Source organism: Galeopterus variegatus, unplaced genomic scaffold (genome assembly GCF_000696425.1).
Source record: "Galeopterus variegatus unplaced genomic scaffold, G_variegatus-3.0.2 Scaffold463, whole genome shotgun sequence".
NCBI classification, from domain to species: domain Eukaryota; kingdom Metazoa; phylum Chordata; class Mammalia; order Dermoptera; family Cynocephalidae; genus Galeopterus; species Galeopterus variegatus.
Genome location: NW_007726574.1, coordinates 128,753 through 153,216, shown reverse-complemented (window position 1 = coordinate 153,216; position 24,464 = coordinate 128,753). Strand labels below are relative to the sequence as shown.

Sequence of the window (24,464 nt, the reverse complement as noted above, 5' to 3'; positions counted from 1 at the left end):
TTTTTCAGTTAAAAGAGTTAAAATTTCATAGGATTATGTTATTGAAAGCAGTAATCATGTAAGTATTTTGCTAATACCTGCTCTTTCTTCATACAAAGCCAGTGACAGAACATCATTCACATCTATTTTTTTTTTTTTTAAATAAAAGGTGAGCAATACATTAAAAATAATAGTTTCTGGCTAATACAGGCAATAATTACCTATAGTCTCATGTTTTATTTTTGTGCAGCAAACAAACCAACTGGTCAAAGTGAATTCTTGTCAATTACTGGCTAAAAACAGGATACTTATTTATAGGAATGTGTTGTAAGCCATGAACATGGGTGAATTAATCATTTGGGGGTTTATTGAATTTTTTTATAAGTAGAAAACTCCATTAGAAATCTTTGATATAAAAGGAAATTTTGAAAGGTGACAATCCAGTATTATTATATGATAAGCTTTGAACAATCTCTCAGTGTATCTTTGTTTTAAGTAGTAGAAATTCTTCCTTCCAGTTACTAGAAAAACAGGTTACTATCTCTGCTATTCTATTTTAAGTCACAATGACAGTGCTAATGGTAGTCATTTCTGTTTTCTTAAATGTTTTCCTTGTGAACATCTTAATTGACATTCTTGTCCAAGTAGCATCTGCATTGAACCTTAGCAGTTGTGTCATCGTTAAATTTTTTCTCAAGTCCTTTTTATTTTGACGGTAAATTTTATTGTATGTATTTGCATAGACTTCTGTATACTTCTTGCATGAAAGAGCATAATCTTTCAATCATTGGCATTACTGTTGGTAATCTGTGGGCATCGCAAAGCCTATCTGGAGACCTATAAGTCCCTGATTTCACCTAATGGGTCTTTAATTGAAGAGCAGAGGAGCAAGTTAAGCAGTTTAGTAGGGGAAGGAGGCTGGTTGAGAGTCAAAAGATGAGAGTTTTTAATTAGCCTGGGGGATTTGAATACCTCTTTACTTACCTGCTTCTTAACTCCTCATCTGTATGAGGAACACGTTAGATAAGATTTTCTTGCAGATCCTGCAAGTCCAAACGCCTGGGAGATTGTCAGAAAAAGGAAGTCACCCTTTCTTGGTACAGCCCCATCCCTGGGCCTGCATCAGTCATTTCTCTTTCTGGAGTGATTCTAGGTTGTCTTTTTCCTTCCGGTAGATGTTTGACTGGATCACACACAACAAAGGCCTGTTTCTAAACAGCTACACGGAGATTGGGACCAGCCACCCGCATGCAATGGAGCTTCAGACGCAGCACAATCACTTTGCTATGAACTGTATGGTAAGATATGGTCAGGACAGATGGACCCTGGCATGGGATTTAGCAGATATCATACCAGCACACTCATGGGAGGCAGTGTGGGCCTTCAGAGGCACTGTTTTGATTATAGCAGCTGACTGTCACACATAGGGAGTACTCCAGTGTTAGAGTGTCTAAGTATCTTAAGTTATAAAGAAACAAAAATAGAAAGCAAGGAAACAAACCAGCCAGTGAAACTTGAACCGCTTACTTGGCTAATTCAGCGTAGGTGGTTTTGATGCTGGCTCCTGTGCTCTGCTGCTTAGGAGCCTGCAGGGGCTCCCGAAGAGCTTCTCTGAGGCAGAGTGAGTGTCCTGAACAGACTGCTGATGCCGGCTGCTGTTCACGAGGGAGAAAGAAGCCAGCCTGCTACTTACCTCTAGGACACACTCTAGTTCTCCTCAAATGTGAGATTTCCTTCCATGTTGAACTGAAGGCCTGGGCTCTGGCCTTCAGCCTTGCCTGGAATCCCCTGGCTCTCTGAGGTTGACACATTTGACACCTTTGGCCTGTTGCTGTGCTGCCTTCAGAGCCCTCTAGACCAGGTAGGGGTCATGGTAGGACTACCTCGCAAAAAAAAAAAAAAAAAAAAAAAAAATTGAGTTTTCAATAGCACTTTTGTTACATTTTTATAGTTAATGCAACTAAAATAAAACTCTGTGTTGTTCTATAGGATTTCTGCTTGCTTCTATAGACAGTTAAGCTTCTAGAAATTTCCTCCTCAGATATAGCAGTTTTGGTTGGGACTTCAAGTCAGCTTTGTGAGAATTAACTACTTTTAAGCCTTGTAACGTTTGTTACAGAGCATTAAAGTGATATGAAGGCAGGGTCTTTGTTTAAGTTAATTCATTATGATGCCATTTAATTAAGTTTGATCAACTAAGTGCTACAATTTAGGTAGTTTCAAAGATAAGATTTAGCAATATAAATGTTGTAATAAACAAAAATTTTTATATCTGTTCTAAAGTGTGAGGTAAAGAGAATTTCCAGTTTAAATCATTAAATCTGGCAATAGATAAGGAGAGCTGTGGGGGTGATTTCTTAGAAGGATTTCTTCCTAAAGAGTTACTATCAAATTTTCAGAATCTTCTGAAACTTCAACTAATGGCAAAGGGCACATTCAGTTCACCATACCACATACTATAAAAGCTAGAAATATTAAAATATATCCTAGAAATGAACAGAAAATATACTCATATACTCTCCGCCCCCCCGCCCCCACGTTATTAGTGATATTGATTTAGATTTAGAAATCAAGAGAATAGGAGGCAGAGTGTGGAAGACAGAAGGGTGGGTTATGAAGGTGGCTGTTTTAAATGCGACTCTGCTGTTGACCTTGTGACCTTGGGCAGGCTGTTCAACATCCTTGAGCCTCAATCTCCTAATCTATAAAGTGGAGATAGTAGCTGCCTTCCATGGTGTTACATACTTCATTTACTCTAGATATGTAAGACACTAAGCATTGAGTAAGACCTCAGTAAATGGTAATTATTACCAGTTATGTTATTAATATAATTAAAAATACAGTTAAAGCGGGTAAGAATCTCTTACAAGTATGGGTAATGTCTATTGTTTTTTTAGATTTTAGTATATTTTCTTATTTCTACAATACACTTTTATTACTTTTCTAAGTTAAATTTTTATTTAAAAAGTATGTGGCAGTTCTGTACCAGGCCGATTGATGACTGCTGGGGGAACTTTCCAGACCTGTCATGCCGCTTGTTTTAAACACTTCCATGAATCCTTAGTGTCTGTCTGTGACATTTATTTATGCATAACAAGACCTATTAACCTTTACTCCATCTACTACTGTCTACAGTGTTTTGAACAATTTTTGACAAAAAAAGGTACCAATACACAAAGTTGACCATCTTTAAAGAAAACATATTAACAATTTGTGCTCCTTCCACTGTGACAGATATTTATAAAAGCTGTGATGATAAGAATGTAGGTGTAGGTCCTTTGACTGTAGGGAATCGCACATTGCCGTATTTTGTACAGTTGCTTATTTAGGAGTACTTAGGCCATACTCCTTTATGTGAGCTACAAGTGACAGAGAGATGGAAAAAGTATCACACACAGACTGGTACAATCTGTCTGGGATATAAAAGTAATACAGGAAAGTGTAACAGAATCTAAGTATGAACCAGGACGAATCACTGGTTCCCACAGTGGAGCCATCTGAATGGGCAGTTCTTAGGTCCTACCAGAGGGCCTCTTCTGCTCTTCCTAACACACCGTTTGGGTTGGCTTTTCCTCGTTAAGGACACAGAGAAAACGAAATTACCAAATCTAGTCACCTGTCGCTGTTCGAGGAGGGAGGGAGAGAGAGAAAGAATGCACATGAGAAAGGAGGCATTGCTTTTAACTTAAAGGGTAATGGAGCATTAATGTCACACAGGCCGTGAGGTCAGTTCTCTCCAATCGAGGCGTTGGTTGTCACAGCCTCACTGGGTACTCTTTCTCCCTCTGTTTGAGACAGGTGTTGTCTGTTAGCAATTCTAGCCTTCAGATGCAGCCCAGAAAAGTAACTCAGAGGCTGGGGTCCTGTGGCTCTCTAACTGCAGATCGAGGCGACTCCACCAAGTTCTGATTTGGGTCACGGCCTGCCCCATGGCTCACTCGGGAGAGTGCGGTGCTGATAGTGCTGAGGCCGTGGGTTCGGATCTTATATAGGATGGCCGGTGTGCTCACTGGCTGAGCGTGGTGCAGACCACACCGTGCCGAGGGTTGCGATCCCCTTACCGGTCAAAAAAAAGAAGAAATAGAGGGAAAGGATGAATAGACAGAACGGGTGATTGAGATTTTTAGGCCGCTTACTTGGGAAGACTGCAGACACCCAAGGGACAGTGAGGCCGTCGCAGGGGTCCATGTGCCAGGCAGTGGGACAAGAAATAGAGGGAAAGGATGAATAGACAGAACGGGTGATTGAGATTTTTAGGCCGCTTACTTGGGCAGACTGCAGACACCCAAGGGACAGTGAGGCCGTCGCAGGGGTCCATGTGCCAGGCAGTGGGAGATTGGCCCAGAGGGGTTGTGGTGGGAAGGGAGAGAAGGGAGGAAAAGTGTAGAGGAGTTGGGACAGATTGAGTAATTCTGTCAGGGGCAAGCCTGGAGGAGCCAAAGATGTGTCTGTGGTTTGGGGGACCCATAGTGAGGAGCAGCGTATTGACAGGGTGACAGAAATCACAAATATGTGAAGAACAACAGCATGGGATTTGTTGAAGGTGTGTATTCCCCCACGCACTGCCTTCCGTGTAATAACTGAGCCTTAGAGAAGATTGAAGGTGGAAAGGCAGGTGCCATAAAGAGAACTTGCTTTGCAAGAAGGGGGGGAGATTATTTTTTTACTTTTTATTTTTTGTTCTAAGTCCTCACATTCTTATTTTTATAGTGAACTGGTGGACTTGAAGATGGGAATTTTGACAGAGTAGAAAAGCTTTATTTACAATTTGAATATAGCATTGTTGTGTTTCTACCTCAATTCATATTCTTGGGAGAAAGTGGATCCACTTACAGAAGACTTTTTTGTTGGCACCAAAAAAATGACTTAGGCTTATGCAGGAAAGAGAGCTTGTTTTCACACAAATAGCCTTTGGTTGCTAAGTCCATATTTTTTAGTTTCTGGGTTCTAGTTAAAAACTGAAGTGGCGGTTCCTTCAGTTCTGCGTGACTGCTTGTCAGTAGGCTTGCCATCTGGAGCCTTCTCAGCATTTGAGGCCAAAAAGTGAGTGACAGTGTATTTGTGTGCGCCCACTGTGTATCTGATTGCTTTGTGCTTGACAATTTTGCTTTCAGCTAGTCGATTTGTAACTTTACAGTTTTAAAAATAGAAATTGAAACCAGCACTTAGAGTTTATGGAAATCCAGAGAGGACATATGTATAATACTATATACCAGGTGATTCTCCTGGTTAAAAATATGATAATGTTTAGTTGGCTGTGTTTTAGAAAGTGCTCTGTGGGTTTCTTAGAAAGGAACTTGTTGTTTGCCTTCCCCTAACCAGCCCTCATGTTCTGCCCACTTTGCAGAATGTGTATGTAAATATAAACCGCATAATGTCGGTGGCAAATCGCTTGGTGGAGTCTGGCCACTACGCCTCTCAGCAGATCAAACAGATTGCGAATCAGCTGGAGCAGGAGTGGAAGGCGTTTGCGGCAGCCCTGGACGAGCGGAGCACCTTGCTGGACATGTCCTCCATCTTCCACCAGAAGGCTGAAAAGGTCAGTGCCTGTAACCCCTCGCCCACCAGGTGGTAACCAGAGTGTTTCCTCCTCCAGTAATCTCGAAATGTGCGCCAAGTCCTTGGAGGACTTTGTGTAGCACTTACTGTGAGTTCTGAAGATACTCAGCGGTGAGTTTACATCCCAGCTCGCTGAACTCCTTGCTGTGCAATCATAGGCAAGTTGCTTAACCTCTCTGATCTTTAGTTTTCCCATTTGTGAAGTAGAAATAACCGTATCTGCATGGGAGGATTGTGTTAGCATGTAAATGTGATCATCTGTGTTAGGTAAACACTAATAAGTGGAAGCTGCTGTTCTCCCTCCTCCCCCTCTCCTCTCCTTTCCCCTTCCTACTCATTGTTACCTCTTTATTATGCCAATTAGGATGCTTTGGCAGCAAGTAACAGAATTCCTGTCAGTGGTTTGAACATCAGGGGTTTGCTTTTCTCACAAAACAAGAAGTTGCAAGGTGCAGGCGCTTCCAGCTGCACGACTGGGTCAGGGCTGGAGTCTGCTTCTCTCGGGTTTGCTTAGCCTCTCCTCGTGCTCACGAAACCTGTGTCCCAGCTCCAGGCGCCTACTCCTCCATAGGCAGGGACAGCGGGAGGTGCCTTCACCCCATCACTTCGTTGGGGAACCATTCTTTCCAGAAGGCTCTTCCACCCCAGCTCCAGTTCCTATTGGCCAGGATTGGGGTGCATGTCCATGCCCCTGGGAGGTGGGGGTGTGCTGATCTAGCTTTTTAGCCTCCACGGCCTTATGGAGGCTCTGTCTGCAAGGGCAACGGTGGAAAAATGGCGTTTGGGCAGGCAGTCTACAGCTGTGAGAAATGCCCTCACCCGTCCAAGGCCAAAGGATGGACACGGAGACACAAGGTACAGCGAAGCAAGACTTTAATTATGGCCTTGAAAGGTTTGGGTGTTTGAAGGGCAGGCACGTGGAAAAGGGCTGTAGCCAGCAGTTTATTTCCTAGTGCGCAAGTCCCTGCCCCCACCTCCTCATTGATCAGGGTGCACAATCTTCCCGATGACGTCTAAGATTACCCCAGTTTATTAACCGCTTGTAAGAAATTTCTTTGTCTGAGGGCTCAGGACAAGCCTGCGAAAAAGGCCCACTGAAACCCTGTGAAAGGAGAAACATTAGGTAATGAAAATAACAGTAGAGGGCTGGTAACCCATCATCATCTCAAGGAGAACTTTATCCATTTGAAGTAAACAATAGAGGGCTGATAACTCATTACCATCTCAAGGAGAACTTTGTCAATTCAGTGACACCCCCCCCACACACCCCCAGGAATGGGCTGGGCCAGTCAGACAACTTTCGGGGCTGGGCCTGAATTATTTCTGAAAATGAATCACTTAGATTATTTTCTTACAGCAGTGTCTTTCATAATTATTAGATTATTTGTATGGATTCTGATTCCGACTTCATATTAGCTTCATTTGCTGATGTGCTGTTTCCAAAATATCTTGTGTAAGAGGTTATATGTAATGGATGCCCGTGACACTCCCCACACCTCCATACACCTCTGCTCCAGCAAATTTGCTCAACGGAACACCCTGGGAAGGCAGCACAGGGGAGGGTGTGCTCGTGACTCGGACTCCCTCAGTAGAAGGTGTGCTGCACAGCAAAGGACCTTTTCAAGGTGTGGAAGAAGAGCATAGGAAATTTTAGCCACTAGGAAGGCAGGTTTATGGGGAAGAAGCAAGTGGTTGCTTTATTTAAAAGGAAAAATGTTGCTATAACTTTCTCAGGGTTAATTTTTGGGGGAAACTGCATTCATAGGGATTTGCACTGATGCTTCTAAGAAGGAAATAGTATCTCTTTTATTGAGAGTCAGTCTCTGTTGAAGAGTGAAGTCAATAAAGGGTAAAATAGAGGCCCCAGCTTGCCTGGGATTTCAGTAATGTAGTCAGAATGTTGCACGAGACACTAATTAGCAGCGATCTCAACTTTAGAAACCTTTAATGTGTGAAGCAAGAGAGGAAACTGAGCAAACCATAAAGAGAAGAAAATCTCTTTAGGGTCATGCAGAAGCTATGCGTGGGAACTTTCAGGTTTCAGTGGTAAGGATTTTTCTGCTTTCTAACCTTATGCATTCAACTAATTTTTTGATAAATGATACAAAAGCTTATACACAAAAACAGTTTTTTAAAATAATGATAACGTCTTCATAATGTGGCCACCTCAGATCCTTATCATTATACAGAGTAGATATGTACTTGATTATTTTGACTTTGAGATAATATGAGTACATTTATTTGAACAAGCTACTTGGGTAGATGGCAGATAGTCTGAAGCACAACATCTAGAAAATCTCTTTCCGAACATGGTGGGATTCAGAGTTGTAAATAAACCCAGCAGATTAATTGCCATTCTGACTTGCCTGAAAATAATCTAGAAATGTGGTGCCGTGGGGCATTTCCTACCCAATGCCTTATGATCAAAAATTTCAAACATGCAGCAAAGTTGCAAGAGCCTGAGATGTTTTTTTTGGATAAATGAATGGCTATGATTTATGGATTTGAAAGAAACTAAAGTAGATTAATACATTACTGAACATAATTTCATGTGCTCATGTGTAAACAGTGCCTGAGGTCTCAGTGCATGTGAAGTGGCCAGAGAAGAAGCCAAATTGGTTAGGGAGAGAGGATCCCAATGACGAAGGGCCCTGCATGCATTCTGGACCTGATGAAGCAACAAAGCCTCACCTAGACAGCTGAAACGTGCAGGTGGAACATTAGGACGTCTTCAGAGAGTACCTCCTTACTCTTGAGCAAAAATATATGTCTCTTTCCCCTCACTGAATAAAAGCAAGATCCTTGAAATTCTGATGTCTGGAAGATCACATCTACTAGGTTCCTCTTCCCAGGACAGCAATCACAAAAATAGGTCAACTTTGTTCTCTCTTTTTAAATGCTTTACCTTGTAGTTATGTGTAAACTGTTTATAAGCTCAATCTGGGAAGTACCAGAAATTTGGACATCATAAGTTAGGTTTCCATCATAGCCACCTCTTTAAACCCCGTGCAGTTTTCGTGATTAAGAGGACATAGGGCCCCAATACGTGACTCCACGGCTAATGTTCTCTGGGAAGTTTACAGCTCTTAGCTGAGACACCAAGGCCTGCCCTCTGTCTCCGTAGGTATTCTTGAGTTGGTATTTGCTTATGGCTTTGTAAACTTAAATCTTGAAGTTTAAAATTAGATGAGAATGCTGTTTCATAGATGTTATGCCTTCCAAAGATGTCTCTCTCATGTCATCATCTCCAGTGAATGTGTGGGATCAGAATACTCGTTCACAAACACAGAGACACCGCAATGTTAGTGATTTTACTAGTGGGTGTGTTCAGAGGCTCCACCCTTCACTTTTCTTAGTCAGGTGGCATATCAGCTGGACAGCTCCTTTATATTAGGAAGGTTCCACAGCAAATGTTATTAGAATTACATTTGTATGAAACAAAGAAGTGACTTAATTTTACTGTACCTTAAAATCTCCAATTTTTACTGTTAAAAACAGTGATCTAGAGCTACATTGTATCCACATTTCACAAGCTCAGCAGCAATATGTAGCCAGTGGCTGCTGCATTTAGCACAGACACAGGTTTCCATCTCTGAAGAAAGTTCTGTTAGTGCTGATAGAGGTTTCCCATCAGAGTGAACCATAAATCTTTTATCTATGCCTTTAAGGGCTTCTGTACTTTGAAAAGAGTCAAAAATAAGGTAACAACCAGTATTTGTATAGTTTTGTAACATTTACAGAGCCCTTGAACATGAAATCTCATTTCATCCTTAAACCAGCCCAGTGGAGTAGAGGGGGCTGGTGATGGGGGACCATTGTCCATGTTCCCAAAGCAGGGACTTTCTCTGAGGTCCGGGACTCCGTCTTCAGTTCCTGACCTAATAACAAACTATTTTGCACTTACATTAAAATTCTTATAAAATTTCACTTTCCATAAAAAATTTCAGATGTCAAGGTTTTTTGTTTTTTTGTTTTGGCAGCTGGCCGATACAGGGTTCTGAACCTGTGACCTTGGTGTTATAAGGCTGTGCTCTAACCAACTGAGCTAACCAACAAGCCCCATAAAAAAATTTAGAAGTAACATTACTGTAAATGTGACAGATGGTAGTTATCAATTGGATAATTTTATCATAGGCCTGGGTTGAAAGTGAGGGGAAAATAACAAGAGTACTGCTTCATTATTCCCTTTGACTTACTTACTAAGACAGATAATACACATGTAATTGTTCCCATTTTAATCTTGTTTCACTTTGTGTATATTCTTTTTTCATGAACATTTTTATTAAAAGCCTAGGCCTAGTTCTTGACCTTTGATAAAAAACAAAACAAAGATTCTCATGGAATAGAAAGGAATTGGGCTTTAAAAACAACAACAACAACACAAAAAAAAACAAGGGTTCTTCAAAAAGTCCATGGGAAAATAGAATTAAAAATTAATACAAATATCTCTCTCTCTCTCTCTTTCTCTCTCTCTCTCTCTCTCTCTCTTTCTTTTGTTTTTGTTTTTGGTTTTTTTTGGCTTCTGACACAAAAAAAAACAAGGGTTCTTCAAAAAGTCCATGGGAAAATAGAATTAAAAATTAATACAAATATCTCTCTCTCTCTCTCTCTCTCTCTCTCTCTTTCTTTTGTTTTTGTTTTTGGTTTTTTTTGGCTTCTGGCTGGTACAGAGATTGAATCCTGGAACCTTGGTTACCAGCACCACACTCAAACCAACTGAGCTAACCAACAAGCCCACAAAATCTTTCCATGAACTTTTTGAAGTACCCTGTGTACTTCAAAAATGAAAAGGGGTATTAATGAAAACAAATTTAAAGTATTTAGAGTGATCATTGGCATGTTTTGGTTAAGTGTGAACCCGACTTCTCTGAGTTTCTGTATTGGAGCCGTCAGGGCTGGATTCACAAGTGGAAATGTTTGGTCTATCCTGTGATTTCCCTGGGCGGAGGAGGGGACCTAGGAGAGGGAGTAGACATGATGAAAGAAAAAGGAAAAGGAAGAAATTAGAAATAAGAAAAGCAAGAACTCTGAAGTTTGAATTCAAATGTGTGTGTGTGGGTGCATTAAGTGCATAATTTTCAAGCGGTCCCAATTTTTCCGAAGAGGAGAAAATCCTAAATAAATATTTTAAAAGTTTGTGTTTTAGGAAGATTCCATCTCTTTGTTTCCTAAATCGGGCTGAGCACCTGTGCTCTGCTGATGCTCCATCACGAGGTAGTGGGGGTGAAAGAGGGTGGGAATGAAACTCACAGCCTGGAAGATCCCAGCGCTCTGGGTAGTGGGAGGCTGGAAGATTGGAGCCCCACCACTCCCCCACCCCCAGCAGATGGAGAGTGGTGGAGTAAATGCTTAGGAAAACAAATCTGCCAATTAGTTATTCAAGTTTGCCTCTTGAGGCTGTATGTATCAGTCACTCTTCCCTCATCTGCTTGCCTCAATTTTGCAAACTGGCTAATCCAAACTCCTTTTATCTTCTGTTTGGCAACCCTTAAGAAAAAAAAAATCACCATTCTGCTTAGTAACAGAATCCCCAGTTCTGAGGCAGCCTCCTGATTTGAATTCATGGAGCTGCATTTAATTCCCTTGCTCTCTCCTGTCTTTACCCCCAGTCTAGCCAGGTGCTGACATGTTTTGATCTACAGAGCATCTAAAGCATCAAATTCTAATTTGGCTGCTCTGATCTCACTGGAGGACAGTAGCCATTTTCTGATTCCCCCAGTGTTGCAATCCCAAACTGTATTTATCAAGATGTTAATAGGTCTGTGTATGTGTGTGTGTGTGTGTGTGGGGGGTTTGTGTGAGTGTGTGTCAGTCTTTGTGTGTCTGTGTGGTCTCTGCATGTGTGTCTGTGTGGTGTCGGTGTGTATGTGTGTCTTTCTGTGGTCTATGTGTGTGTGTGTGCACATGCATGCACATGAGTTTGGGGTGGTGCAGGAAGTGGGGTGTGAAGAAAGCCATTGTCCTTTTCACTGACACCTGTGGAGCACATCCTCCTGGCTGCAAGGGCAGTGGCCCTTGGGCTCCCGCGCACTTGCTGTGGCGCCGATGCAGCTGTGAGCACTAAGTTTGGGACCTGACATACCAGCTCTTCCACCCCCAGTCACAGTACACATTATTTTATTAAAAGGGTTTGACAGTCTATTCTGTAGGTACCTGTTTAATTTTGACACCAAGCATGACTTCAGAATGCTTTTTCTTGGTGGAATACCTGTCAGCATCCTCTTCCTTGGATCTCTGAAGGGAGATTGCTGAGCCTTTGGGTGTTCAACATTTCGCAGAGCAGTGACAGCCTAGAACTTGCCCTTTGGATTCTAGTGTTGCCATCTTCTCAGTGAAGGACAGAAAAATGATGCTTGTGCAGAAGTCCTTGTAAAACCATGGTCAGGATTATTTCTATCATTGGGCTTTGTTAACCCAGTAAATTTAGATGGGCAGAATCCTTTTTCCACATGATCTTCACGTTGCAAACCATCCTTCCCCATGTATTTAAAGCCTGGCTACCTTTTTTCAGGTTAGTATAATCAGTGCCTTCTTAGGATACTTTAAGAAATTATAAGTTATTTACTTTTTTAATTACAGGCATATATAAAACTTCTTGAATGTTTCTCTTCATTGGTTGCTTCAAAAATTGGAGTTGAAAATATTTTAATAATGATTTTGTACAATGATATATCAGTCTGATATAATTAAATTGTGTCTGTTCATTACATTATGAAATATTATATAACTAAAACTTATTTTCACCTTGTTCTATCAGAAGCATTTTTATTTCTTCTTAGGGAATATGTTGTAACTTTTCTTTTGGATGGGATGTTTTTCAATGGCCATCATACCTAACTTGGACCTGATAATTTATTAATGATGACAGTTAACCTCAATCAATTTGTATTTGAAAAAAGTTAATAATAATTTAATGATTTGTATTAAATGCAATAATGGAAGAAAATACAGTGAAATAGAGCTCAGGAGTACTTAGAATCCTGTAACCTTACCTAATTGACATTTATAGAACACTTCACCCCAGAAATACTCAGAAATGTGCCTAAGTAGTCATAAACAAATATTCCTCAACTTAGGATGGGGTTACGTCCCAATAAACCCATCTTAAGTCAAAAATATCATAAGACAAAAATGCATTTAATACCCTGATATACCCATTGTAAAGTCAAAAAATTGTTTAAGTCGAACCACCGCAAGTTGGGTTGGTCTGTATGTACATATGTGGGAAGGGGAGAGGTATAAAGTAATTTTATTACTACTTCCATTGCCTTGAGGGTTAGCAGGGCACCGTGAGAGAAGATATTGAAGACACCCGCCTGTGCTTTCAGGGGTCCAGTCATGTTGGAAGCTGTCAGGAACCACCTGCTAGCAGGTGACACTCACTGCTGCATGAATTGGCTTTAAGCCTGAGGTTTGCATACAGATGTTTTTCTGAACCAATATGGTACTAGTAAAGGAATTTTCATAAACAATTATTACTTGGCTGACTTGTCTAATTTATGGTCCTAAACTGAGAGATTATTCTCCTTACACTTTAAGAGAATTATAGCACATTTCCTGTCAGTTACTGCATTTTAAATAGCCATCCTCTGCCTTCCCTGCTAAGTTTAAAGATGTGTTGATGTCTGTTTGGCTTAATTGAATTAGCTTTTTTAATTGGGCCTTCTGCGCTTGCCTTTGACACTTACTTAACTGGTGGATTCTATACTGATTTATCAGCTATTGATGAATGTGGGGAGGTGGGGGCAGTGGAGGAGATTGAGGCGAGATGGGGACACTTTTGCTTGGTCTCCTTTTAGTTCCTCTGTTAATTTCCTTTGAAAAGGTAGATAAATGGGCTGGCTACTCCTGTTAGGCAAATGATTTCAGATACCTGAGCTTTTTGTTAGCATTTTAAAGAGGAAAGAAGTAAGGCTGAAAAACAGCTCTGCAGAGAAGCAGAGCCCTGCTTTTGAGTGTGGTTGAGGCTGGAGGGCTGTGGAGGCAGGCATTGTCTCTGCTCTCGGTTGCTAGGAGTGCAGGACAGTTAGAGACGCAGATCCAAAGGCAGGCTGGGAAAATTAACTAAGTTTCCCAAAACAGACAGTACAGGGCAGTGTTTTTCCAGGGGTGTGTCTGAGGCACTGATTTAAAATGCTGTTTGGTGGGCCCTGCCCCAATCCTGCCACAACCTAATCTCTGGGGATGGAGTCCAGGAATCAAATTTGAGAACTCACATTAATGCCATTTGAGATGGAGATTTAACCATGTCACATTCTTAAAATCTTCCTAAACTACCCTAATTTTCAAAACCATGTTATAAAATACCCACTTCTCAATATAAATTGTCATTGATAGAAATAATTTTTTTTTTTTTTCAACCTTCCAAGTATATGAGCAACGTGGATTCATGGTGTAAAGCCTGTGGTGAGGTTGACCTTCCCTCGGAGCTGCAGGATCTAGAAGATGCCATTCACCACCACCAGGGAATATACGAACATATCACTCTTGCTTATTCTGAGGTAAGTGGCCAACTTTACTTAAACTGCAAGGCAACATTATTTTTGCATCATAGCACTGGAAGCTGGAAAAATAAGTTTTGGCTAGCCCAGAAAAAGCTTATAGATTTCGAGTTAAACTGCAGTTTAATTGTAAAACATTGGTGCTCCTTTGGGGGCAGGTAGTAAATGAAACAGGGTGGTGGGCATCGAGCAGACTTTTCATGGGGCATGACGTGTAGATTTCCCTTATTTTCATCTAAAATAAACACAACTCCAATCTTTTTCTCTATGTGTATTTAAGAGGTATGTATTTTGTGTGCTATTCAGTCTAGTCAAACTCCGTTTAATCTTCCTGAATGAAACTTTTTAGAAAGGAGGGAAAGTTACTTCAGCCTCATGGTCTGGATTGCAAAACACACAGTTTTTTCAAGCATGTGAAGCTACTTGCTATTTGTTTTAGAAATCTAAGTGTAGTGTTTTCTTTATTACGGTACATTACAGTTGTCCATTGGTATCCGAGGGGGATTGGTTCCAGGACCTCCTGCTGATACCAAAATCCGTGGTCACGCAAGTCCCTAATATAAAATGGCATATGATTTCATATAACTTGTGCACGTCCTCCCATGTACTTTACATCATCTCTAGATTAATTATAATACCTAATGCAATGTGAATGCTATGTAAATAGTTGTTATACTGTACTGTTTAGGGGATAATGACAGGGAAAAAAAGTCTGTATATGTTCGGTACACATGCTTTTTTTTTTCCAAATATTTTCTATCCATGGTTGATTGAATCCCCAGATGTGGAACCCACAGATCTGAGGGCTGTCTGTACATTATTTATTTAATATATTCCTTTTTTATTTCCTACTTCCGTCTTCTGCCAGGCTTGGCTGTAGGAACTTTATGTAATACCTTATACAATGCTCTCAGCTCTAAGGCATATACCGTTATTGTCCCTGCTGTTACAAATGAGGAAACTGAGGCACAGAGGCAAGAAGTGACTTGTGTCAGGTCAGCAGCTGGCGGAGCAGGATGTGGGCCCAGGCAGGCCGGCTCGGCCGTATTCTCTGCTGCTTTTGCGCTGTAGCATGTGGGAGTCGTAGTGGTGACACATGTCGCCCTTGGCCACGTCCTGTTCATCAGGCCCTTCAGACCAGTGGTCCTTTATGACAATGGTTACATTCCTGGAGATGAGAGGGGACTTGGTAGGAATTCTGCGGGTACTTACTTTTCTGCCTGGTTTCCTCCATTCTCCTTTAATAGGAAGCCTCTATAACGGAAATCTATGTTAACATGAAAGATCATTGTGAGACCTCAGTGAGAATGTGTTTCAAAGCACCTGGCAGAGGGCTGGGCATCGAGTAGATTTTTAATTAATGCTTGCTGGGTTTAAATCTAAACCTTCCTTGATCTGAGCTGCGTCCACGCTTGTCAAAGTTGTAGGGAAAATGTCCATTTGCATTTCAGTCTGGCAGTTCTTGTTGCGCTTCACTGACCACCTGTCACTCTCATGTCCTTGGGCCCGGGTCTCTCAACCCCCTAGTGCCCATGGGTGAATTAAACGGACGTATGATGTGCCACTATATTTGCTTCAGAATGTGGTAGTCCTCCTTGCCATGAAAGTTGACATCTAATGGTTTCTCTAGTCACCTTTGTGCTTAACAAGACCCCCTCCTTTTTTTTTAGCACTGTTTCATGTTGCCTATGGAATTAAAAAATAGTCACCTCTATTATGTTCCTTAATTTTGCATCCAATGTTTCTTAGCTACTTTGGTTTTCTGCTTTATTAGAAACTTGCCTTTTCTACAGTAAAACTGAAAATTGAATAGATTTGTAATTTTTTATCACTATGATTCATGAGTATTATGTGACTTCTAAAAATTATTTTAAGTTCTTGCTCCCAGTGGACCATCTCTGCGCATCATCTAATTTCAACTAGTGCTGTAGGAAGTGAACGACCCTGTTCTCGCTTGTAATGAGGCCTTCACTCACCTACTCACATGAATCCTTTTCTCTGGAGCTGCTCTTGAACATCATCTAATTTCAACTAGTGCTGTAGGAAGTGAACGACCCTGTTCTCGGCTTGTAATGAGGCCTTCACTCACCTACTCACATGAATCCTTTTCTCTGGAGCTGCTCTTGACTGCAGTGGTGGGCTCTCAGCCAGCCATCCGCATGCCCATACCAGAACAGGATGGCATTGAATAGCCTTCATTCACAAGATGATTGGCAGGAGCTGGGCTACAGCCCTTGCCTGTGGAACCAACTGAGAAAATGCATGCCTTACATTGAAATCACCTTGACCTGACCATGGTTATCTGCCAGCAGAGCTGGCCAGTTCAGCCTGCCTGTTGCCCTTGGCACTTCTGGCTAAGTACAGAATCTCTAATTGTTACCCTTACATTTTATAAAAACAGGGCATCTTGGCACAGGAACTTATGTTTACCTATGGTGTAGTTTCATTTGATTTACATTGGTACTAATAATTCAAAATAATCTGACAGGAAGTAAACAGTCTCCCAGGCTGAGGTCTTAAACTACAATTTTTAGCCTAAGAACATGTTTTCAATTGAGCTATAAAATCAAGGACAGTAACTTTTCTCTTTTTTTGGCCGCTGGCTAGTACAGGAATCCAAACCCTTGACCTTGGTGTTACAAGGCAGCACTCTAACCGGCTGAGCTAACCAGCCAGCCAAAGAGACAGTATTTTGAACTGGGTCAACTGAAAGGATTTTCAGTAGAACACAATGAATTTTTTGGCCGTTTAAAATTTAAATTATTTAAATTTTGAAATAATTTCAGCCCTATAGGAAAGTGATAGAATAGCACAGAGAACTCCCACATTTCCTGGACCCAGCTTTCCTAATTTTTACCATTTTCCCACATTTGTTTCACCCTCTCTCCAGTCAGCAAACCCACATTAACATGACACGTCCATCCTATCCACAGACCCCATTCCTATTTCCCTAGTTGTTCCAAAGATGTCTCTTTTCTTTCCTGGTTTGGGATGCTATCCAGCAGCATGCACTACCTTTAGTTAACATGACTCCTTCAAAATGAAGCATTCTTTAGTCTTTCCTTGCCTTCATGCCTTTGACAGTCTTACAGTACAAGCCTTTCATTCTGCAGCATGGCCCTCCACCTCCTGGCCGAGACAGTCTCCTCCTAGGCTGGCTCAGGCCATGCCTTCTTGGCAGGTCCATGTTCTTCCCCAGGTGTCACAGCAGTGGGCACAGGGTACAGACCCCTCCCTCCACTGGTGATATTAACTTTGTCTGCTTGGTCAGAATGGTGTCTGCAAGGTTTCTCCAATGTTCGTTCACTATTTAAAATTTGTCTTTGCTGAGCATGTTGTGGGGAGATATGCTGATATAATACCCATCCCCGTTCTTCATCAGACTCTCACAGCCTGCACCAGAGGATTTCTGCCCATGTCCACCACTGCTCAAACAGCTGTCTGATGTTGGTCACCTGTCCCCGTCATTCCTTCTATATTTACTAGGTGGCTTTCTACTGTAGGGAAGAGCTATATTTCCTCTCCTCTCTTCTCCTCTTCTCTGCTCTTTATTTATTTCAGTATGGATTTATGAAGTCTTACTGTATTCAGTGGTTGTAATCTGATTCTTGGTATTGTCCAGACTTGGCCAAGAGTCTCTTTCTTTGCCCTTTTGACATGGTCTTGTCATCCTTTGAGTACTCCCTTACCTTCTGGCATAACAAGATGCTCCGGGCTTATCTTGTACTTTCCCTGCTCACCCCTGGGATCAGCCACCTCACCAAATGAGACAGTTCCTTGTAGTGTCATATGGTATTTAGAAACTAAGACCTGGGTGCTCAGGGTGCTTTTTGCTTTTGAGACATCAGTGCTTCTGTGTGCTCTGAGCAGAGTCAGGAAATGTGTGTGTGTGGAAGTGCCCCTACCTGCCCATCCACCCATCCATCAATGTACATGCACATGCCCACATACATCTAAAACTACTGCTGTGTCTGTCAGTGTCTATATTTTAAAAAGTGTTTCTACTACTACTTCCATGTCTCATCTAGTAACTTAGGTTCTTTCCAGCCTTTCCTTTTCCATGTGTATAAATTCCTTCTGAGACAGCAAGTAACCTGGCTTCCATTGTCCTTAATGTTAGCTTATTTGTTGGTTAGTGAATTTGCTCAGTCTCCAACCATTCTGGTGACTTCTCCACCCCCACACCCACTACAGCCCCATTCCCCAGAAGGCCTGGAGGCAGCTCCCCTTCACTTCCTCATTTGCTCCAGGCCAGGACAGGAGGGGGAGCAAGATGGGAAGGCAGGGACTGCTTTCGTTGTTGAAGTGATTTTTTTCTTTTCCTAAGTCAGTGTTTTTCAAACTTGACTGTGCTGGTTAAAAATGCAGCAGGACTCCACCCCCAGAGATAGGGAATCTCCGGCCTGCCTGGCTTCCCCAGCGGCCTGCCCGGCTTCCCTAGCGATCCAGTGGCTGATGCTGCTGAATTAGAGCACACGTGAGAAACACTCTTGACCTTCCCTGGCTGCAGCCCTGAGGCTGCTGAGGAGGCATCCGCCCCAGGGCTGCGCACTCGCCCAGCGCAGGTCACTCAGGGTTGGAGTCCTCACAAACAGGGCTTGCTTTTCCTTTCCTATGCCCTCTCCCTCCCTCCGCCCTTCTCTCCCATCCTTCCCTTCCCTTTCATCCTCTCTCCCTCCCTCTCTTCCTTCCTATTTTCCACAATTTTTTTTCTTTAAACAGTATCTACAGTTTCTAATCTCTGATGACACAAGTTTGTGTGGAAAACCTTCCCAACATTTTATTTTTTTTCCAAGATGCCAACACCTGCTTTACTGTGTTTTAGTGAACCTGGTTCCACGTTGCTCCTGTCTGTTGTAGCAACAGGAGCATCCTGTACCTTTTAGACATTTGCTTGCTGCATCCCACCAGGTTTGGGGCTAATATCGCCTGCCGTATCACAGGGTGAGGCAGTGTAAACGTCTGAGATAAGCTGTAGTTTTACAAACAGCATGGAGAGGACTCATTTTTTAACATTTTATTTTAAGGATACCAACTCATCTTCCAGTTTCTTGACAGTCTGAATTCATAGAAATGATTTTCATCTGAGCATGCCTGTGTTGCTTTGTAGGCCTCAATACTAAGTGTTTGAATTCAAGGTGAGGCTGTTTCATAAGTGCAAGGGTCTTGGCCACTGTAGCTGTGGAGCAGGAGAAAGGTGAAGTGCCACGTGGCCTTGGCTTGTCCCTATCTGCTGTGGCTTCAGGGCCTACTTTCTGCATCCATTTCTCAGTTTAACAAATGTGTCAACGTAGTATGTGCCTCAGCAGGGCCTTGTGGAAGTGACTGGTTTGCTACCTGCACAGCTGGCTGAGCTCCGTTTTTAGGGCACTGTGTAAGTGGGTGTTAGCATGATTAGTGTTACTAGTGTAAGAGAAGAACACAGCAAAATGAATCACCTTGACAGTGGACTGACTCAAACCGTCTATGTGCAATGTGTGTGGAAGCTGAGTACCCATGCTGCAGAGTCACTAAGAAGCGGTTGTTTCAGAGCCTCATTAACAAATGCAGTGTTGCTGTGGATGCACAGAGTGCCATGTCAGCTTCGGCTGCAGCGTCAGAGCCGACAGTCCTCAGACAGCTGTCTTCTCCTTACCCTAGAACTCAGCATGAGGCCTAGCAAGAGCATGAAGTATAGGAGCAACGGAAGTCAAGCCCAGGTGCTGTGTACAGGACACGGTGTTAGGCACAAAAATCTGACTCTGCCAACTGGGCCGCTCCAGCAGTTCCGTGTTTGGCTTTTATTTTGGTTGTTCCTTTCTGATAATCGCAGGTAGAGGTGTCGGAGAGTCAAGCAAGGTTAGATTGATCTGGTTTTGCGTAAGAAACTGAACAGCAGAAAGAGATAGAAATCAGCTTTTGGAAGTCTGTCCTGTAAGAACTTTGCCTAGAGGAAAAACCAGCCTTCTCTGTTCTGGGGCATGGGAACATGTCACTCACTGCCCGTGTCAGGAGCTTCTTAAGGTAGCCGTCTTTACATAGGTTTGATCTCCTTACTCACAGGTAAAGGGTTCAGCTATTTGGCTAAGGAGTGTCAACTATTGCTGCAAAATAAGCTGGGAACTCACCTGCTGACCCTTTTTTACCCTTTTTTGCTTTATTAGAACCTCGATATGAGATTAACTTCAGCAAGGGTTGGAGAGGATAGGGGAATCATGGCCAGGCTTCCTGTGGCAGTCTGTTCTACAGACCGTGGCGATCCAAGACTGCAAAAGAATCAAAACATTGTTGGCTTTGAGTCAGTACAAATAGTGCGGTTCATTTCATAAGAGTTCTGAAGGACCAACTTTTCTTTATAACAGGCTAAGTGTTTTTGTGTATTTTTTTCTATTTTTGTTTTATCTTGGGAGTGTAATTTCCTAGCACTTTTAGATCTAAAACCACATTTGGACTTAATTGACTTATTTCTAGATCATACTTACTTGGTCCTTGGGTGGTTATTGCTTTTGCAACATGAAGCAATAATGTGTAGTTACTATTTTCTTTCCTTAGACCAGAACAATGTTCTTACTCTGTGTAAATGAAGAGTATGTCTGCTGGAGATTCTTAGGTCTGATCTGATTTAATGGGAAGTGTTGAGATCCAAGTATCAGAAATAAGAATATGCAAGTCTCTGTGAGGTTTTGTGGAACTTTTTATTTTAAGGTGGCATGCAGAAATTCTGGTTACGAATCTTAAGTGCAGTTTTGATTAAGAGTAAATATTTAAGATCTAGACCATTCTGGTTTGTAAACAGCTAAGTTTCCTTTTAAATATTAGGAACAAACATAACTCTAATATGATAAAATTTTAAACTTACCTTTAACTACTTTTTTGCTTTAGTTAGTGTTGCATTTTTCTTAACTCGTTTAGATATTAGTGCATCATATGTGTATTAATAAAATGTCAATTCAATTGTCCTTCAAGTCCCCCGCCCTATATTCTGTGGAAAACAAAAAGCAGACTGAAAAAGGAACCAATTTGATCTGTTAAGAAATTATAGAAAAGTCCTGCTATTTGATAACGAAGGTTGATTTTCTTTTCTTAGCTGCTACCCCTTTGTGGGACAGGGTTTGAGTGCCCGGAAGCTAGAGACAAGAGTTTCAAATAAAACATATAACAAAGTAAATTCATTTGCCATTTGCCCAGTTCTGTAGTTAAAGAAATCCAGAATTACACCATATGCCATAAACTTATATTACTTATCTTAGTACTTACATTATATATGAATTTTTTGGCTGCTATGTACTTTACAATCTCTTATATTAATTTTCTTTTGGTTATTCTGTACCATTTAAAATCTTTATTTCTATATAATAGAACAGTAGTCTTCATAAAGTTATAGCATATTTTTTTCACATAGTATTACTGTGCTTACAAACAAGACATCTTGCTAAAGTTATTAAAAGTTATATAATATATAGTTATTTTAGTAACTAAAGTTACCAAAGTATATATGATATCCTTTATGTACTTAAATAATAGTTTTTTGATTGTCACATCTGCAAAAGCTGTACTGAAATAAAATAGAATTATTTTTGAAAAGGTTTATTGGAGAAATGCTATATATGAATGTGCATTTGGAGTTCCACGCTGTCTGGTTTTAGTGAGTGCAGGAGGTGTTTTCTTACCCAGGGTCTTTACTGCCACTACTGCTGTCACTGTCGCTACCAGTAAATGACAGTAGCAGTAGTGGCACTAACAAAGACACTTTAATTCCTGCTTGTGAATTCCTGAAAGGTGGAGCTCTGCTTAATGGGTTATTTTCTATGAAGAGATTTGTGTATTTGCTTACTCAACAGACACTCGCCACCTCCTCTCCACCACTATGAGCAAGTCTGTCATTCTAAATCCAGTCATGATACCTGCTATCGAGGTCTGTTAGACACTTGCAAAGACACTCAAGGAAAGAAAGATTCACTGCAATATTGTTGCTCAGATTATTTCATTCTCAGTAGAAGAATATTAATGGTGTCACATCGTTGCCTTTTGGAAACTTGATGAGGGCTGGGAACCCATTTGTCATTTTGCATTGGTGGTTTAAGATCCAAAACAATGGCTTAAGATAGAGATTGGGTTTCTGCCTATGTAAAAGAAGTCTAAAGGCTGGCATTCCAGGGCTAGTGTGGTAGCTCTGTTAGTAAGAGGATCTCTGTATCCTTCTGTCTTTCTATGTAGCCTTTTTTAGCAGGTGAGCTAAAAGATTATGATTGCCTCAGAGCTATCAACAGCTACTGAAGCTCAAGCCATCTTATCCAAGTTCTTGGCAGCAGGGAGGAGGAAGGGGCGAGGGGAAATGAGCATACCTGCCAACTTACCAGCCCCGTAAGCAGCTTTCCTGGAATTCCCATTCAGCATTTTTTATTTCTGTATATGGGCCACTCATATATAAAAGGAAGGCTGAGAAACGCAGCCCTGTAGCTGGAGTGTTGCTGTTTCTGACTGTAGGGGTTTGGCTATCAAGGAGGGGCAAGTGGGCTTTGGGGAGGCAGCTATCAGTTTCTGCACACCTTCTATATTCTCCTGACACATGTTCACCAAATCATATGCTCTGGTGTTCATTCCTGACTTACGGGTATTTATAAGGAGTTCTTTCTAGGGTCTACACAATGTGAAATGCATGACTCAGAGCAGTGGTTCTCAGTTCTGGGAGGTGCAGCATCCCCATTGTATAACAGAAATTTATGATGCCTGTAAAATAAAATGTGTAGGTAATAATAAAATAATAATAAAATGTGTAGGTAATTTAATCTATCTTTACATTATAGTTTATATGTACAATAGATAAATTGTGTATGTGCTACAATGTAAGTTGAGACAAAAGAAAAGTGATTTATGGTAAAATATGTTTTAGTCTATAAATGCCTAAGTACATCTACTTTAGAAGAGAACAAATTAGATATTTAGATGCAGGCCATATATATAAAACCACTGTGAATATAGCAACTACAAATATTGACTAGACATGTGTTGTATTGGTGACGCAAATATTGAGAATGGTATTGTTGTGGTGATGTGATATTTTGAAATGGTAAGCAGTTCTTGTAAAGTTCCAAAAAGAACCAAGCACTGCCTTTCCTTGATTAACATGATCTTTCCATTCTTGGAAAAATCAATGATCTTAAAACTAAGCAAAAAGAAAAAAACTTCGTGTTTCAATGTTGAATACAGCCTAGCTCAGATGATTACAAAAAGCGGGACAATTCTTCATTATGTGGTAATATCCTGCTCATTTCATAGTACCCTGCTTCTCTGAATCCTCATTCCCCAAATCAATCCTTGTGCCTCCTTTCAAAATCATTGTATCAGCAGTGCCCACACAGACTTCAGTGACTTCTGGGGGCAACTGAGAACTCCTGCTTTAGAGAAGACTCTTACATTTCCTATTTCTGTTTTAACACATTTTGTTTTAACTCGCACTAACTCAGTGATTAACTTGTTTCTTTTTTACCCTGCATACAAATGTATTAGATGAATTTTAAACTGTGAAGCCTTCATAAGGAATTGTCAGGACTTCCAACAAAGCCCTCACATTCAAGTATTGAAAAATAAACATGTTACATTCCAGCGTAACTACAGTCATAAAAGGATTAAAGGAGATTAGGAAATTCCACAGGCCTCACTTGCCACTGGTTTATGGTTGCAGAGGCTCTCGGTTAGCCTGTCCCATTCACCCGTTCCGTTCCTGCCCTTCTTTATTCCAAGGGCTTCCTCTAAACTGTTTTTGTCTGTTAAAAAGTCTCCTATTCGCTCCTCCTTAACCAGAAAATCAGGGAGTTTTTCAGATTGGGAAGTATCTGAGCAGAGTGATGTGGAGAAGAGGACTTCCTCAAGATACCCCTCCTCCACGGCCTGGCTGATTTACAGGCCACTTGTCCTTTGTGTTGTCTGACCTCATATGTTTTTCTATCACATCTGGCATAATGATTGATAAGTCTTAAGAATCACTTATAAATACGAAAAATACATAATGCTTTTCTTTCCATATTCCATGCTCATCCTTTTGTATTTCTTTGGTTAGTCTGAATGCTTTCATGTAATTGTAGTTTGCTAATTAATGGCCCTAGTACAGTATAACACTGAAATCTCTTTTTAATTTAATTAGAATTGCTTTTTAAAGTTCATATACCAAACAAAATGGCATTCTTAATTTTCTTTTTATTTTGTGATGTAAAATTGCTATCCAGCTGTGTCAGAAAGTTTTACATGTTCTTTGCCTAGTGCTAGATTATTGATTTTTTTAAGATTCAGCATTAAAATTTTGCTCTATTGTGATGATGTGTTGTACTCTCTAACATAATATCTCAAGAGAAAATTATTACTTTTAAATTTTAGTTTGCAGGGCTGGCCTGGTGGCGCACTGCTACAGTGCGCCGCTTGGGAGCGCGGCAGCGCTCCCACCGAGGG

General features: G+C 41.2%; 1 protein-coding gene across 1 annotated transcript in view; it reads left to right on the top strand.

Annotated features, from left to right (window-relative positions):
- LOC103587582 (triple functional domain protein) overlaps positions 1-24,464 on the top strand; it is a gene marked incomplete at its 3' end in the record, with an annotated part of 141,812 nt that overhangs the window by 1,689 nt on the left and 115,659 nt on the right. Inside the window, exons 2-4 of the mRNA XM_008569080.1 lie at positions 1,155-1,277; positions 5,327-5,518; positions 13,908-14,039. Coding sequence (XP_008567302.1) covers positions 1,155-1,277; positions 5,327-5,518; positions 13,908-14,039 — 447 coding nt within the window. The remainder of the gene's footprint in view (positions 1-1,154; positions 1,278-5,326; positions 5,519-13,907; positions 14,040-24,464) is intronic.